The sequence below is a fragment of the Heterodontus francisci genome, chromosome 24 (genome assembly GCF_036365525.1).
Source record: "Heterodontus francisci isolate sHetFra1 chromosome 24, sHetFra1.hap1, whole genome shotgun sequence".
Lineage (NCBI taxonomy): Eukaryota > Metazoa > Chordata > Chondrichthyes > Heterodontiformes > Heterodontidae > Heterodontus > Heterodontus francisci.
In genome coordinates, this window is record NC_090394.1 from 17,878,419 (window position 1) to 17,897,352 (window position 18,934).

Sequence of the window (18,934 nt, forward strand, 5' to 3'; positions counted from 1 at the left end):
CTCTGTCACTCTTATTTTCCTCTTCACCTCCCCTCTCAACTTTTTATAAATGGCTTGTTCTCACTTGAGTTCGCCTGACATGCATCATACACCCTCTTGTTGTTTCATCATAAGCTCTAGCTCCCTCATCATTCAAGGAGCCCTGTTCTTGGTTCCCCCACTTTTTGCCGTTGTTGGAATGTTCCTGGACTACATCTGAAACATCTCTTACTTAAAGATAATTCATTGTTCCGGTACAGCTCTTCCTGTCAGTCTTAACTTCCATTCTACCCTGGCTAGATCCCTTCTCATTGTGTTGAAATTAGCCCTCTTCCAATCTAGACATTCTATGTTATTTTGTTCTTGCTTTTCTGCATTACTAGTCTAAACCTTATGATACGATGATCACTCTTACCCAAGCACACCCCCACGGACACTTGGTCCGCCTCATTTCCCAGTGCCAGGTCCAGCAATGCTGCTTTTCTAGTTGGGCTGAGAACATACTGATCAAGGAAGTTCTCCTGAACACATTTCAGAAATTCCTCCCCCTCCTTACCCTTTACTCTAAAATTATCCCAATCGATATTTGGGTAACTCCCCCAATACCCCACACTCTAGATTTCCCTGCAGATTTGCTCTTCCATCTCTCTCTCTCACTATTTGGAGACCGACAGAATATCACTAGTAACCTTTTTGCTCCTCAACTCTAACCAAATGGATTCTGTCCTTGCCCCTTCAAGGACACCCTCCTTTTCCAGACTACAATGTCTTCCCTAATCAGGACTATCATCCCACTTCCCTTTTCTCTATCTTTTCTGAACATTTTATGTCCTTGTATATTAAGTGCCAATCCTCACTATTTTTAAACCACGTTTCTGTTATTGCCACTACATAATATTCCCATACTGCTATTTGTGCTTTAGCTCACCAACTTTATTCACCACACTTTATGCATTTACACGCATGCATTGTAATCCTGTCTTTGCATCCCTCATAGTCCTTCTCAGTCCACTCCCATCTAATACGGAACTACTCCCTTCTCTAGTACTGTCAGAGACACACACTCTGACCCCACCTAATACTTTGCTATTTGCTACTCTAGTGCTATTTGTCTCTTCCAATTCTGTGCACCTTGGTGTTCCTCGCTTGTATTATCTCCTGGTTCCCACACCCCTGCCTCGTTAGTTTAAACACACTCAAAAAGCACTAGCAAATCACCCTGCAAAGAAATATGTCCCAGCTCTGTTTAGGTGCAATCCCACTGTCTCCAGAACTGGTCCCAGTGTCCCAGGAACCTAAAGCCCTCCCTCCTGCACCATCTTTCCAGCCATGCATTCATCTGCACTTAGATGGCACTGAGCGTAATCCAGAGATTACTTTTGAGGTCCTGCTTGCTAATTTCTTACCTAGCTCACTAACCTCTTTCTGCAGAACTACATCCCGCTTCCTACCTATGTCATTGGTACCAACATGGACCACGACTGCTGGCTGTTCACCCTCCCCCTTCAGGGTGCTTTGCAGTCGTTAAGTGGCATCTTTGACCCTGGCACAAGGGAGGCAACACACCATCCTGGATTCATGTCTGCTGCCACAGAAACACCTATCTCCTTTCCTGACTATCGAATCTCCGATCACTATCACTCTTCCAGTCTTCCTTGTACCCCACTGTGCAACTGAGCCAGCTGTGGTGCCATGGTCTTGGCTCTGGCTGCACTCCCCAGATGAACCATCACTTTCCTCAGTATTCAGAACTGAATACTGGTTGGAGAGTGAGGTGCACTCAGGTGCCTTCTGCACTACCTGCCAATTTCTTCTTGACTGTCTTGCAGTCACCCATTCCCTCTCTCACTGCATACTCTTAAGCTGCAGGGTGACCACCTCTATAAACGTGCTAACCACAGGGCTCTCAACCTCATGGATGCTCTGCAGTGATGCCAGCTGATGCTGCAGCTACTTTGGCTGATGACACTTCCTGCATTTGTGGTTGCCAGTACACAAGAAGCGTCCTGGAGTTCCCACATGGAACAGGATGAGCACTCCCTGGGAAAGATGCCCTGCTATGCCTCTATTTATTGGACTATTAACTTACTTAAGACTTAAAGACTCACCAACTACTCACCAATCAGCTGCTTCCCCTGTGCTGATGTCACTTTATTTTATAGGGAGTTAACTGAAAAGTTTTACAAGAGTTAGCTACATAAACTATTCTCTATATACTTCAGATTTTAAATTACCTGAAAAATTTAGAATCCTTACGTGTCACTATCCCTTGTTATTTAGTTTTAACTTTAGCCCCTAGATTTGATCGTAATTATATGAATTATCAGATTGGCTTAGGTTTTATGCTAATTAATTAATCTAGTCTTACTTTATAGTTAATTAATTTAAATCAAATTAAATTAAAAGCTTACCAGTATACTCACCCCAGATGACTCCATGTCCTATGATATCACATTGTGCTATATCCCCGCCTCTCACTGCTACTCCCGCTCCACTCCCGGGCCTCGCCCGCTCCGTTCCCAAAGTCAGGTTAGTGTATGACTCGGAGGGGAGCATGGAGGGGGTGTTCCCATGACATTGCTTTTCTTGTCCTTCTTGATGGTAAAGAACACAGATGTTGGAGGTGCTGTCACAGTAATCTTAGTCAGTTGCTACAGTGTTGCCCTGTAAATGGGGCATACTGCAACCACAGTGGTGGAGGGGTTGGAGCAGCAGGAGCACCAGTCAAGTGATCTGCCTTCTCCTGGATGTTGTTCAGATTTGAGGGTTGTTCAACTTGCACCAATCCTTACTTGAAAGTTGTAGATGGTGCTACCCACTGAGCCACAGCTTGAGCCCAAAGGCAATTAGGAATGGGCAACAAATGCTGGCCTTGCCAGCGACACTCACAACCCATGAAAAAATTAAGAATAAAGATGGTGCAAAAGTTTGAGGGGTCAGGAGGTGATCAACTCATTGCTGAGTACTCTCACCTCCTATTGTAAGGTATAATTCCAGCCACCAGAGTGATTTTCAATAACTTATTCATTATTGTCGATTGAGCAAAAACAGAACTATCTTGGCAATGTCCTCTGCTTAGAGAAAAAAATGTACATGAAGCAAACATCTCACTGCAATAGACCTTGTGCTTGACACTTGTACTTACATACCTGTTATGAGATGCTTTTTGTCTTAATTGATCTGAACACATGAAAGATATATATATATATTATAGCACCTTTCAAGAGTACAGGACATCCCAAAGTGCTTTATAACCAATCGGTATGTTTGAGGTATAACTGTTGTAATGTAGTAAACGTGGCAGCCAATTTGCACACAGCAAGCTCTTACAGATAGCAATGTGATTTTGACTAGGTAATCTGTTTATAAAGGTGTTGTTTGAGGGATAAATATTGACCAGGACATGAGAAAATCTCCCATGTTCTTCTTCAAAATTTTGCATGGGATCTTTTACATTCACCAGAGAGGACAGGTGGGGCGTCGTTTAATGTTTTACCCAAAAGACGGCACCTCCAACAGTACAGCAATACCTCAGTATTGCAGTGGAATGTCAGCCTAGATTTGACTTGAACTCACAACCTTCAGAAGCGAGACAGCTACCAATTGAACCACAGTTGACACCTTTGAGGTTCTCTTGGCTATTTCACTTCGTAAAATACAGACACAGCAAATCTCGAGTCTTGTACTCAAACAATGCCTATACGTTAGCTGTAAAAGGCGAGCCATCATCCCTGAACACAACAAAATACAATTGTTTTCTCAGTTCAAATTTTCTTGTCCTTGACATTGAGTTATTTTGTTACTAGCTGGTAATCTTTTCCAATCTTGACACCTTACCTGGCTCCATATACATAAAAGCAGTAGATGTGAAAAGTCAAGAGAGCAATGATGTCTGAAACAATGGACAAGGTGACAGTCAAGCCGAGACACGCTGATAATCCAACGTACCACAGGATCATCTCAATAAATGGAGACATCAGATGGATGTAACCTATGGAATAAATACACGCTGAACTGGTTTTGCTACATTTTACAAGAAACTTTGGCAAAAGTTCTGAACTAGCACCGCTTAACAAACAAGCAAACACTGGATGGCAAATGTGAATCAGAATTCTCGCAGGCATCAAAATCTTCCCTCTAATCACTATGTACATTCGGAACCTGGTGCGATATTTTACTTCTCTGCAACTAAAATTGCCATTTATCATAACCTTCCCAGGAAAAGTTACTTTGGATAAAACTTAGCCACAGACAATAAATCTTGTGATCTGTGTGCACTTCCTGGCAGCAACAGTGCTCTACAGGGGGACAAAATTGAAGAGAATTTTTAACTCCATTCAAGGGTTTGCTTCCCTTTAAGCTCACCAAGAGCAAACTGAAAAATCTCTCCAGTCTTCCTGACATCATCAGGAACATTAACTCTTTTGCTCAATGACTGTTCAAAAAGCATTTTAACCTAAAATGCAACTAATATAGAATGCCATATGTAAGCCTCATGAACAAATACAGTAATGTTACAGCTGGTAATTCTATCCCTGCTACTAATATGGCTTTTAGAATTCTGCAGCCATGGTAAATTTGTTATCTTAAGACTAGCAGTGTCTTAAAATTTTGTCTTTTGATGGAACCACTAGTTTTATCAATATAGATGGGAGGTTACAATTGGTGTGATTATTATTTTTAACCATTAGTAAAATTGCCAACAACTAAAATGATGTGGAGGGGAGAAACAAAACAGGAAATTTACATATAAAACACTAGTAACTCTTCTTTGGCCTCCTTATCTCGAGAGACAATAGGTAAGCGCCTGGAGGTGGTCAGTAACTAATAACTAAAACAAGCATAATCTGTGCAACTAAACACTAATTCCAATGGGTTTGGCCAAATGAAATTGCACTTGTTAAGAACTTTAAAGCACTAAGAAGGAAAGAATTTCAAATTATATGAGGGAAGTGTGTAAAAAACCCCCAGAAAAACTGAAAACTCTGTTGGTCAGGTAGCATCTGGGAGAGATCAAACTGTTTTGACAAAAGTGTTCTCTTCACAGATGCTGCCTGACGTGCTAAGGGTTTCCAGCACTTTTGTCTTTTGTTTCAGATTTACAGATCTTTTGCTTTTTGCTTGAGGAAATGTGTATTCTGTTAGTTAATGACTGTGAAAATCGAAACCATCTTTGTCTTTAGACTCAAGGAAGGACAAACCATCACATCCCAAATCACTTACTTTTGCTGTGCAGTCACTGTTATGCAGGCAAGTGGCAGTTTTAGAGATACTGGAACATAGAACTACTTACTGATCCAAAGATGGATGTGATAAAGGAAGAAACGTCCCAGTACTTCGTCTAGTGCTTTGTTCATCTTTAAACCAGCAGGAGCTCCCATCAGCCACTCTAGTAGTTCCTGCAACTCCTTGGCAACATGCTATCAGAAAAAAAAATATATATTGTTAATTAATGTTGAATCTTCACAGATTCTTGGCATGGAAAACGCTTGACAGGCTTAGACTTTACATTACATACAGTATAACACCAGCCTGGTGAAACCATATTCAAAAAACTCCCAGGTGATTAACTGGATAACGTTAAAAACTTATTATCAATGCTTTTACTGTTAGCAGAGCAGTAAAGTTTCTGCCCATGCTCTTCTAACATTAAATGTTAACTGGTTGGGAAGTAGTCCTTTGCCACCTAGCCTGATGCATAGCTGCTGTATATTCCACTGGTACTGTCTGACACCAGTGTTGGGAAGTAGTCCTTTGCCACCTAGCTTGATGCATAGCTGCTGTATATTCCACTGGTACTGTCTGGCACCAGTAATTGTAGATGCATTTGCAATACAATTTAGTTTCACACCACGGCTTCAGTTTAGGTTTAATTGTAGTCGAACACACTTCTAGGTTAAATCACATATTTAACATTCTTCACAAAATTCATATCCGATGTTTTTGCCCAATTTAATGTCAGCAGCCCATGGGCAACTCTGCTGCTAAAACTTCTCTTTCTCTGGTCAGATGGATAAAATTGAACACTTGTATTGTTATGGAACTACCACTTTTTTTTTTAAACATGGAATCCATATTTTTTTGAAAACTGAGAAGGGATTTCATGGACACTTGATTCATCTGGAATCTATATTTTCAAACTGAAGAGGCTAAACTTTGGGTGTTTTTTTTTAAAGGCTGACCAGTAAACAGTTTTTTACTGGAAAGCAGGTGATTTCAAGTAACCACCAAAGGGGTTTGACTGAAGAGCTATTCTTTGTTGTGATGAGAGAATTTATGATTAGCTTGGGACTTTCCTGTAACTGTTTTGGTTTCACTTTGAACTGTTAGAAGATGCTGCTTTTGGATTAAAAACAGGCAGTTGGAATTTGATACGGACCTGCCAGGAGTTCAGAAGAAAACTGTTGTCTTTGAAGAATCCCTTGTATGAAGTTGTACTGTTGCCACCTGTATTTTTGAAGACATCCTGAGTGCTTGCAGAAACCTTATATCTTTAAAAAGGACTTTGAATCAAATGTGTGGGCGAACTGAAACTCTGTTGCTGCACACCTGATGGAAGACCTATGTGAAGCCTTCTGCAGTTGAATTTCATTGAATTTGAAAACAGACTGCTCATCAACCTTGCCTGGAAAAATTCCTGGTGGCAGCCAAATATTCGACTTTGGGACACCTCGCCAAAACCAAGAACTTCTATATTCAGTATACGTTTTTTAAATTCCTTCTATTTCTTTATAACAGTTGTAAACAAAAATCCCTTTTTTTTCCCAGTTAACCAGTTTTTGGATGTATGTGAGTGTGTGTGAAGGCTAGGATATAAAATGAGGCTTTAATACTTCAATTCGCGTATATATAGTTACTTCATGATTGGGTTAAGACTTGGTTTATCATAAACAAATAATTTTGTAGTTTATTAAAGAAACCTGATTGGTGTGTTTTATTCTGGGGTCAAATAGAGCATCTAACTGGCTATTAAGGTTAGTGGGAAAATTTGATATGTTGTAACCTGTGGAGAAGTGGGACTGAATTAACAGCGCACTCCTCCCGCCTCAGTCCTAACTGTATGAACAACTAACATATCTAAGTATATTCTACGCTCCAAAATACAGTGAGTCAGAGCTGCTCTGTCCTAAATTCAGCTTTTGGAAACAAACATAGGCTGAAGTCAAAACCGTAGGGTGACCCCTATAATTGAATTATGAACCAACATGCCTTTTCCCCACTTACAAATCCGAGTGATTGCAATGGTCACTAATTTTTTTTCCCAAAGAAATATCCAACATGTGTTTCTTCCTCCCTTTCCCAAAAAACAAGCAAACTCCCCAAATTCAAACTACTTTTCTTGATCAAGAGAGCGGCAAGATATAGCCTGCAGACAGATATAGTGGCAGGACTGCTCCTTGGCTCACTACCAGAGCAGCACTTAGGCAATTCACTGAAGAAAAACTCACATTCTAGACTTTTGGCTACAGCAATGCTAATCACTCCTGTAAGTGATCGGAGTATCTTATGTTTAGGGCTGTGCCTGTGCTGCTCGATTATCTAAGTATATGATTTATAAGAATAGGACCTTATTGTAATTTGAACTGGATATTTGTGTCTTTTATACATGCTCCCCTGCAATCTTTTTGAAGAATTTTAATGCATTTAAGGGGAATCTAGATGAATGCACGAGGAAGAAATGAATAGAAAGGTATGCTGATTGTGTTAGATGAAGCATTGTGGGAGGAAGTTCATGTGGAGCATAAATACTGGCAATGCTATAAATTCTGTGTAAAGTCCTGCCTGCAACTATGATTACAAGTTGGGATTTAAACTCTTGCTTGTTAATTGAGGAGTTTTTCTGAACTGAGTCAAATTGTCTGGACCTAAACAAGTCACAAGCCTGAAACGTTAACTCTGTTTCTCTCTCCACAAATGCTGGCTAACCTTCTGAGTATTTCCAGCATTTTCTGTTTTTAATACAAATTGTCTAGAATTTTTTCCCCTGCTATCCCATTTCTTCTTCTGAAAGTAATGACTCTGTGCTGATGCAGTGTTCCAAAGATGCCAGATATTCACGAGTACCTTAGCCAAGTGGCCACTATTAATGCTGAACTTTTACAGTGAGAGTCTGCAGACTACTTGGCCATAGAAATGGGGTGGATATTACTGTCAAACCTAATCTTGTACAATTGTCCATATCCATATTTTGCAACAAGGATAGTAATATGGAGCAGGATTACTATCTTTGATAGTTCAAAAGTCATCATCTGTGTAGCCTGAGGTCAGTTAACCCAGCAAAAGTCAGAGCTTAAACCTGGACCCTTCCTGTATGATTTAGCCACTTACCAATAACCATTCTGAGTCATTGGGGAATCACTCAGAAAATGTTTATAAATTAAATAAAAGGATATGAAAGTGGTATCAAAGTTTCTCTCAACAGGTCCCATTTTTCACACAGTTAACAGATATAAAATGTCTTACATCAGCAACGGGAACGAGGGCATCCGCTAACTGGCCAATGCGGTTCTTCTGATAAAGCCAAGAGATCAGCAACAATCCAAGGCCCACGTCAATTAGGAATGAAACAAAGAGGTTGGCTTTTCTAGAAGAAAATTAAAAAAAAAATGTTTTTTGGCATATTGTAAATGCTGTCTTATCAAATTTAAAATGGACAACTTTAGTGACTAGTTAATAATATGATGCCTAATGATGATGTCTGGTTACCAGAACCTTAAAAATTATCTGAAGTGCACACGAGTTTGGAGCTCCTGAAATATATTCTCATTAAATACTTTCAAAAGCCAAAAAAAAACTGAAATGCCAAAGCTATTGACAGGCACAAAGTTAAAATTAAATAGTTTATTGACCATGGCTTAGTACTGCACATACATACCAGCCCGTTTCCAAATTTTCACGAAATAAAACTCATCACCCAATCTTCAAAAAATAACAATTCTGTTAGAATTACAATTCCACCCGTTGTCCTGATTGCTCAGCTGGTAGAGCTGGTATGCATCTGAGACATACAGACATGAAGATTCCAGCTACAATATCGAGTCTGTACTTAAGATAGCTGATCTCAGCTGTGGTGTCAATGGAAGTACTGCAGTTGTCCCAGTATGCTAAGATTATAGGAGGGCAAAAAGTGTGCGGCGCTTGTGTGTGGGGTGGGAGAGGCAGCCAAGGACCCACCATTGATTGCCTTAGCTCTTTTGCTGCTGAAACCCTTATTCATGCCTTTGCTAAATCCTAGACTTGACTATTCTAATGCACGCCTGACCAGCCTCCCACATTCTCCCGTCCACAAACTTGAGGTCATCCAAAACTCTGCTGCCCATGTCCTAACACATACCAAATGCCGCTCATCCATCACCCCTTTGCTCGCTGACCTATATTGGCCCAATTTTAAAATTCTCATTCTTATTTCCAAATCCCTCCATGGCCTTGCCCCTCCCTATCTCTGTAATCCCCTCCAGCCCTACAGCCCTCCGAGATATCTTTCCTCGAATTCCGGCCTTTTGAACATCCCTGATTTTAATCGCTCCACCTTTGGTGGTCATGCCTTCAGCAGCCAAGGCCCCAAGCTCAGGAGTTCCCTTCTTAAACCTCTCGGCCTCTCTAGCTCACTTTCTTCATTTAAGACACTCCTTTAAACCAACCTCTTTGACCAAGCGTTTGGTCAACTGCCCCAATAACTCCTTATGTGGCTCTCTTTCATAGTTTGCGAAACGCCTTGGGACATTTTATTGCGCTAAAGTCGCTATATAAATACAAGTTGTTGTTGCTATACACATTGACCTATGCTGAAAAGTGCTTGTGTGTGAACATTATGCAGGGGAAAGACTGGGCTTGACTGTAGTGCCTTCAAAATTCAATAGCTTAACAATCACTCTCTAGATTCATACATGAAGAATGGTGACCTGGGAAAGATGTCAGGGGGTGACTGACAGCTGTGGAACTATACGCCAGCAGATGTTAATATCTTTCACGAGAGAATGAGGAGAGAAAGTTAGTACGGAGCAAACTCTGCTGCAAGAAGGTGGAAGATAGTGTTTATTGTAATATTTTACCAGAAGAGTCTACGCGAATGAACGTCTTCGTAATTTTGAAGACCTTTAGTGAAAAGAGCTGCAGTCTGTTCAGTCTTTCCCGATAGTTGTACCCTCTCAATTCTGGTATTATCCTTGCAAATCTTTTCATGCATTTTTTCCAGTGCTTCTATACCCTTTTGGTAATAATAGAGACCAGAATTTTGCATAGTACTTCAAACGTGGTCTAACCAAGGTTCCATACCAGCATTGTCCAAAATACAGCCCGCGGGCCAGGATCCGGCCAACCAAAGGTTTCCATCTGACCTGCAGATGCATTTCAGAGATGAGAAACTTCGCATTGGCTTCTTCTTCCAGACCGGCTTTTAAAAAAAGATTCCAACTCAGAGGCGGGGGGGCGGGGGGGGGGGGGGGGGAGAGAGAGGCGGGGGGGAGAGAGAGGCGGCGGGGGGAGAGAGAGGCGGGGGGGGAGAGAGAGGCGGGGGGGGAGAGAGAGGCGGGGGGGGAGAGAGAGGCGGGGGGGGAGAGAGAGGCGGGGGGGGAGAGAGAGGCGGGGGGGGAGAGAGAGGCGGGGGGGGAGAGAGAGGCTGGGGGGGAGAGAGAGGCGGGGGGGGAGAGAGAGGCGGGGGGGAGAGAGAGGCGGGGGGAGGGGGGCAGAGAGGGCGGGCGGGGTGGTGGAGAGGGGTGGGAAAGTAAGTCAATAAATTAACCTACTTTGAAGCTTCTTCACCCAAAATGTGCATTTGTTGTTGTTTTGATCAACAGATAAATTTTTATTGCCTTTGTCTTTCCGAAATTGTCTCACTGGCACCCTATGTAAGACGCCCCCCCGCCCCCCTCACACGTCGGACAACTCTTTTCTATACAAGCTTAACATAACTTCTCTGCTTTTGAATACTGTTCCTCTAGAAATGAACTCCAGTGCTTTGTTTGCATAATTAATAGCGGTGATACTTTTAATCATTTGTTAATATTTACATTTTATTTCCAATTTCAGGGTCCAAATCATTTAAATAAATGATAAGCAACAGTGGTCCCATCACCAACCCTTGTGGAACACCACTTCCCACCTGCCACCCGTTTGAATAACCACCTTTAACCTCTACTCCCAGTTTCTGTTTTGTAGCCAGTTTGCAATCATTATTACTTGTCCTGACTCCTCATGCTCTGACTGTAGTCATAAATCTCTAAGGCCTCCTTGAAAACACTATGCTACAAACTTATTTATTCCCCCGAAAGTGTTTTGTTTTAGTCCTATTTTCTTCACATCCCTAAAGCAAAACACTACCAGCTAACAGGATGGGGTACTGATCTGTAACCTGTCAACAACTACCATATCCCAAAGGCAAATGGCCTCTAACTAATCCAAAAATGTCAAGTTGGCATATAGTTTAGAAAGGTAAATTGCAAGTATTTTATTTGCTTTAGCTTTGCAAACCAGATGCCTTTAGACCTGTTAATTCCTGTAATTTAAATTAGTAAAAGTTGTAGCTCAACAGCAAGAAAGCTGGTTGTGGTATTACAAGCTCTGCATGCCTTAATAGCCTGGCAAATATCTTCACAAAGTGTCTACAGGACACATAGAACATTTAACAAACCACATATTAAAATGATAAATTTAAAACAATTTTAAAGTAGCAGTAATATCCTAGAATTAAAAATTGACGTGGTTTCTTTCCTGTTGTGATGTTTGCGTGTGTAAACTGTCATTCACAGTTATAGAAATTAGTCCATCTTAATCTGATAAGAACAGACTCTTGGATACTGTTTGGCCTTCTATCCCAGGGTGTCAATCTAACTGGATGTACAGTTGGCATCTTGGCTAAATAACTCAAAATTTAATGATGAGGTTAAGTATCCGGCTTATCTTGTTTAAAAAAACCTACTGTACCTCATAAACTCTGAGTGATTCTGTGCTTTTCTACTGCTTGCGATTGTCTGCAAGTGATCCAAGCGATGTGCAAGCTGCACGCAGGTTGAGAGCTTGCTCCATAAAAATTGCAGAGGCCACATGTTTAATACTCTACAGCAAAAGGACAGAAAAAACATTCTTTAATCTCTCATGCATAATGTAAACACAGTTCAGTAATGCTGCATTAGAAGGCATTTGATAAAGTCCCTCATAAGAGACTGTTAGCTAAATTGAAATCCATGGAATTGAAAGTAAATTATTGATCTGGTTAGGACATTGGCTGAGCAGAAGCAGACAGAGAATAGAGGTAATGTACAGGCAATCTAATTGGCAGGACATGACTACTAGCGTCCCGCAAGATCTGTGTTGGGGCCTCAACTATTCACTCCATTCATTAACTATTGAGATGATGGGATAGAAAACTATCTATCCAAATTTGCCAATGACACATAGAATGGTGGCATTGTATGCAGTGTAGATAGAAGTGTAAAATTACAAAAAGATATTGATAGATTAAATGAATGAGCAAAACTATGACAAATGGATTTCAATATAGGCAAATGTGAGATCATCCACTTTGGACCTAAAAAGGATAGAACAAGGTGCATTCTAAATGGTGAAAAGCTAGAAAGAGGGGACGTCCAATGAGACTTGGGGGTCTAGGTACATGGATTAAAATGTTATGAACAGAAAATAATCAAAAAGGTTAATGGAATACTGGCCTTTATTGTCTAGAGGAATAGAATACATGGGGGTAGAAGTCATGCTTCAGCTATACAAAGCCCTGGTTAGACCACACCTGGAGCACTGTGAACAGTTCTGGGCGCCACATCCTCCTCTTCTTTGGCCTCCTTGTCTCGAGAGACAATGGGTAAGTGCCTGGAAGTGGTCAGTGGTTTGTGAAGCAGCGCCTGGAGTGGCTATAAAGGCCAATTCTCAGTCATTGAGTCAAAGTCATAGAGAGATACAGCACTGAAACAGGCACTTCGACCCACCAAGTCTGTATGACCAACAACCACCCATTTATGCTAATCCTACATTAATCCCATATTCCCTACCATCTACCTACACTAGGGGCAATTGACAATGGCCAATTTACCTATCAACCTGCAAGTCTTTGGCTGTGGGAGGAAACCGCAGCACCCGGCGGAAACCCACGCAGTCACAGGGAGAAATTACAAACTCCACACAGGCAGTACCCAGAACTGAACCCGGGGCGCAGGAGCTGTGAGGCTGCGGTGCTAACCACTGCGCCACTGTGCTGCTCTCTATAAAAATTCTAGAGTGACAGACTCTTCTACAGGTGCTGCAGATAAAATTGGTTGTTGGGGCTGTTACACAGTTTTCTCTCCCCTTGCACTTCTGTCTTTTTTCCTGCCAACTGCTAAGTCTCTTCGACTCGCCACTCTTTATGGCTGTTCGCCAGCTCTGGCGATCACTGGCAACTGACTCCCACGACTTGTGATCAACGTCTCAGGACCTCATGTCACGTTTGTAGACGTCTTTGAAGCGGAGACATGGACGACCGGTGGGTCTGACACCTGTGACGAGCTCGCTGTACAATGTGTCCTTGGGGGATCCTGCCATCTTCCATGCGGCTCACATGGCCAAGCCATCTCAAGTGCCGCTGGCTCAGTAGGGTGTATCTGCTAGGGATGTTGGCCGCCTCGAGGACTTCTGCGTTGGAGATACGGTTCTGCCACCTGATGCCAAGGATTCTCCGGAGGCAGTGAAGATGGAATGAATCGAGACATCGCTCTTGGCTGACATACGTTGTCCAGGCCTCGCTGCCATAGAGCAAGGTACTGAGGACACATGCTTGATACACTTGGACTTTTGTGTTCCGTGTCAGTGCGCCATTTTCCCACACTCTCTTGGCCAGTCTGGACATAGCAGCGGACGCCTTTCCCATGTGCTTGTTGATTTCTGCATCGTGAGACAGGTTACTGGTGATAGTTGAGCCTAGGTAGGTGAATTCTTGAACCACTTCCAGAGCGTGGTCGCCGATAGTGATGGATGGAGCATTACTGACGTCCTGTCCCATGAATGTTTGTTTTCTTGAGGCTGGTGGTTAGGCCAAATCCGTTGCAGGCAGCTGCAATCCTGTCAATGAGTCTCTGCAGACACTCTTCTTTTTGGGATGTTAATGCAGCATCATCAGCAAAGGGGAGTTCCCTGATGAGGACGTTCCGTACTTTGGTCTTCGCTCTTAGACAGGCAGGGTTGAACAAACTACATCTGATCTTGTGTGGAGGAAAATGCCTTCTTTTGAAGGCTTGAACGCATGTGAGAGCAGCAGGGAGAAGATCCCAAACAGTGTAGGTGTGAGAACACAGCCCTGTTTCACACCACTCAGGATAGGAAAGGGGTCTGATGAGGCGCCGCTATGCTGAATTGTGCCTTTCATATGGTCATGGAATGAGGTGATGATACTTAGTAGCTTTGGTGGAAGTGCTAAGAAGAATATATTAGCCTTGGAGGAAGTGCAGTGTAGATTTACTGGAATAATTCCTGGACTCCAAGGGTTAAACTACAAGGAGAGATTAAACAAACTAGTGTTATACTCCCTGGAATTTAGAAAGTTAAGAGGTGATTTGATTGAAGTTTTCAAGATATTAAGGGGAATAAATAGGGTAGATAGAGAGAAACTATTTCTGCTAGTTGAGGAGTCTAGGACGAGGGGCATACTCTAAAAATTACAGCCAGCAGCTTCTGGAGTGAAATTAGGAAACACATCTACATACAAAGGGTGGTTAAAATTTGGAATTCTCTTTAGAAAATGGCAACTGATACTAGATCAATTGTTAATTTTAAAACTGAGATTGATAAATTTTTGTCAGCAAAAAGTATTAAGGGATATGGGACAAAGGCAGGTACATGGATCAAGGTCGCAGATCAGCCACGATCTCACTGAATGGATGAACAGGCTCGAGGTGGTAAACGGCCTACTCGTGTTCCTATGTTCCTAAATGCTGCACCTGTTTCTAACCCACACTACAGCAATAGTACTGATGTTATTTGGTCTCCTGTACAGTTACCAGGAGTCACAGAGCAGAACAACAAAGCAATACTACATGATAATGCAGTGGTACTATCACAAAATCATTCACAGTACACCAGCAGTATTGAGTCTGTTTTCACAGTGCAAGTACATCAATAGTAGCATTCTGTGATGGCAGGAAACTGTTGCAATTAGAAAAGTGGGACCATCACAGTTTCAGTAAAGATTATTTGATAGTCTCCATGACTTTCACCATATCGAAACATTACCACAGCTCAAATCTCATCTGTTTGGATGAAGTATGAGTGCACCCCCCTTTTGAGGCAAGGCTCCTTTCTGCAATCTTTCTTCCAGGCATCAGAAGTATTTATCTATCGACAATGGTTTTATTCAGCTATTAATAGGAGGCATGAAGCTGTAATATGTCCAAAGTCTCACACCTGCATTTATGCAGGAAATAACTGTCAATTTCAAAATTCCATGTTTTTATGAAGACTTAATGTGGTGAATTTAAAGTTTTAGTAATTACTATATTTTACAAGCCATAGAGGTAAAAAAAAATCACTTTGGTTTACATTGAAGTTTAAAAGTGCATAAACTACAATTTTGTTGTTTTTAAAACAAAGTATATAGGTTTTTCTTCAGTTTATTACTTTATTTGAACAAAAAAAAATCTGCTCAACCCACACAGAATGGTCTTGATTTTAAACCTCCTCGCTAAGTGAGAATGGTGTGTGGGAAGGGTTAAAATTAGACTGAGTCGACTTAGCAACCTTATGACACTCACTTCCCACCCTGCACCATTAAATCTTTGCTGACTTTCAAGCCTGCCAAGGTTTCCACAACAGGCAGGCGGGGGCTACTTTTGCTTAGCAGCCTGAAAGTTACTGTGTAGGCCTTGTTCTGTGAGAAATAATATGTGCACAGCCACAAAGAAATATTTAAAAGGGACTGCGCACAACAACTACATTTTAAAGGGAACATTGTTCCTTGTGGGCCAAGAGGAGCAGGCCCCATATGGAGTCCTTGGACCTCCCCAGCACCAGACTTCCACTCATCGAGGTGGAAATCCCCCTCAACTGCCTGCCCACCTCTGCACCATTCCTTTCCCCAATTGCCTCCAGTCCCCTCCTTACACTGACTGGAAGGGACTGTCCTCACAGGTTCCCAGCTGTAGCCTCCATCTGCCAAATTCCTGCTTCCACCCGCTGGCCAGGTAAAGTATATAGCTGGGTTCGAGTGAGACTTGGGGAGCATTTATGCAAATGAGCTCCAGCCGTTAAGACAGGAATGGCCTCAACATGCCTGGAATCTCAGGGTGCTTTGGGGTTCGGGCACATCATTGTTGTCCCCTTTCAGAGCAGGTCCAATGACTTTTATACAGGTATCCTTACTCTCTGTTTCCACAACTGACAGACTGAAGCTGGAACACAGGAATAAAAAGCATTTAATTTTACAAATTTTCTGTTGCAATATTTCAAAAGCATGACACAGCACATCAATATATCCTACTTAAATTTATGGGTTTATAATTCTCCTACTTGCTGGCTTTAAGAATCTGACATGGAATTAGTTGGATCAGTCTCAGTATTTGGCCAATACAATAAAACTATTTCCAATTTGGCACTCTCACTCAAACAGACTGATGTAGGAAATTTATGATATTACACTGGTACAGCAAAGAATATTCTCCTGAGGCTAGATCTAAAGCACATTGTTGTGGCAAAATAGAGAAAGTTTGACTTGTCACTTAACTTGTGCTGTACATGAGGTAGAGACGTTTGATGCCAAAATTGGCTAAAAAGTGTGTTACATTTTTCAGGACAAACCTACTCCACCCTAACAAGACTTTATTGGGCTTTTTTTTTAAAAAGAGGTGATCTGACTTAGACTGTGAATGTTACAAGAACTAATCATTTTGATTAATATCGTTAAATTTGTGGAGTCATATAACTTTGAAATGTGTATGGCTTTTAAACTTCAACCACACCGATAAAACAACTGCAGAAAGAAATTAGCTTTAAACATTTCCTGACTATGAGCAGGTTATTTCATTTGGGTACAATCAGGCTGCCAGCACCACAAACAAGACAGCTTGTTTTGCAGTAGCTAATCTTGGTTTGGCCCATTACATAAGGACACAAGGACAAAAGAAATAAGAGCAGGAGTTGGCCATGTGGCTCGTCAAACCTGCTCCACCATTTAATAGGATCATGGCTGAACTTCTACATCAACTCCACTTTCCCGCCCTATCCATTGATTTCCTTAGTGTCCAAAATAATCAATCAATCTCACTCTTGAATAAACTTGACAGAGCATCCACAGCCCTCGGGGAAAAGAATTCCTCCTCACCTCAGTCCTGAATGACCAACTGCTTATCCTGAGACTATGCCCCCTAGGTCTAGCCAGTGGAAACAGTCTCTCAGCTTCTACCCTGTCAAGCCCTCAGATCAATCTTGTTATTTATTTTTGAGTACAAGCTAAGGTAAAGACAGTCTGCAATGCAGCCATTGTTTGATGGGAAGTAGTTTGAGATCTCTTAAACTTTTGCTTTTTCACTTTAGCCTTGTTTTAGTAACACTTTTCTATTCTTGTCAACAACAGCCACTGATTAGGGACAGCACAGGTTAAATGCAAACTAAAACCTTCTGCATTCTGCCCCAACAATGAACCTTATATTTCTCTTCCCTCCAATTTCCTATTCAGTACCTTATAAAACACGAAGCTTTACAACAACTTTTTTTTATAAAGTAGACTATATTTGCACTCAAGGTTACTTTAGATTATAAAGCGTTTGAAAGATGCTTTATGAGGTTCTGTGTTTTGTGAAAATTTTACACCCACTATAACCTACACTGATTATTCCAATTTCACTGGTGATGTTAATATTGAAGCTGGAATTAGCCTTCATCACCTATATGTGCATTACAGTTAAAATGGAGTATGGATAGTGGGCTGGGCTGGCACACCCTTCAGCTCCAGGAGTTTCTTGCAATTAAAGCTCGACAGCGAAGCACCTTGCTGGACAGCTACTAAAAAAAAGACCAAAGTGCAAGAGTTCAAGCAGACTACACCTAGTTCCCACAAAGTCTGCAATACAAATTCTCTTGTCTTTTGCCTACATTAAAAAAAAAATAACTTTTACCCTAGGTTACAAAAAGCCTAATTTATAGGCAAGTTGCCCAAAAATTAAGTAAAATTAGAGCTGATTTTTCAATTTTCTCCAATATGAATTACCTGCTTTTGCAGATAGTAGATAGAAAAGACAGCAGGAACGAGAGTACCACACACACAGGAACTGATGCTTGCTTCACAAGTTCTACAACAACACTAGCTTCTCGTCCTTCTGACTGCCAGTGAGTAAACTTAATCGGAGTTTCATCATATTTATCAATCATAAACAATAGCTCGCATTTAGCGACAGTATCAAATATTGTGGCAAAATCTGAGGTAATTGCTTCTGACTCCACTCCAGCATTATGATTGCCCTCTGAGATTTTAGTGTCCAGAAAATGTAACTTTGACAGCATAACCTTGCGTTGATCATAGTGGATTAAGATAACATCTTCCTTGTTTTTCTTACTGTCTTGTTGAACTACTTGATAGTTGAAAATTGATTTGTTTTCTTTCTCCTGTGTCAACTGGAACCAGAGATCATGTGGAAAGATGGAACTCAGATCTTCCAGAAACTGGCTGAGGTCTTCTTTTGCCTGGGAGTTATGGCTGTTCCAGGACCCAAGCACTGAAACATTTACTTTAGTCACATTCCTAATCTGCAATAGGTACTGCTTCACTTGGCCAGGGATGAAAGGATAGTGAATTACTGCTAACACAACTGCAGAACTCTGCTCTGGAATCCAACGACCTATCAGTAGGCCACTTTCTGCTTCAGGGCAACAACTTGGAAAAAACACCTTGATAACCATGTTATGACTTCACAAATTCTTTGCGTTGTGTCTGTAAAGAAAAATACAGATATGGTTACTGAAGCTGCTGTATCTGAAACAGTGA

General features: G+C 41.5%; 1 protein-coding gene across 4 annotated transcripts in view; it reads right to left on the minus strand.

Annotated features, from left to right (window-relative positions):
- The window catches only part of pigq (phosphatidylinositol glycan anchor biosynthesis, class Q), a 66,219-nt gene that overhangs the window by 36,742 nt on the left and 10,543 nt on the right, over positions 1–18,934 (minus strand). For all 4 annotated transcript variants that reach the window (XM_068055733.1, XM_068055732.1, XM_068055730.1 and 1 more), the window contains exons 2-6: positions 18,161–18,880; positions 11,902–12,033; positions 8,443–8,563; positions 5,273–5,399; positions 3,817–3,970 (exon numbers count right to left, since the gene is read on the minus strand). In XM_068055733.1, the coding sequence (XP_067911834.1) occupies positions 3,817–3,970; positions 5,273–5,399; positions 8,443–8,563; positions 11,902–12,033; positions 18,161–18,849 (1,223 nt within the window). In that variant the 5' untranslated portion in view covers positions 18,850–18,880. The remainder of the gene's footprint in view (positions 1–3,816; positions 3,971–5,272; positions 5,400–8,442; positions 8,564–11,901; positions 12,034–18,160; positions 18,881–18,934) is intronic.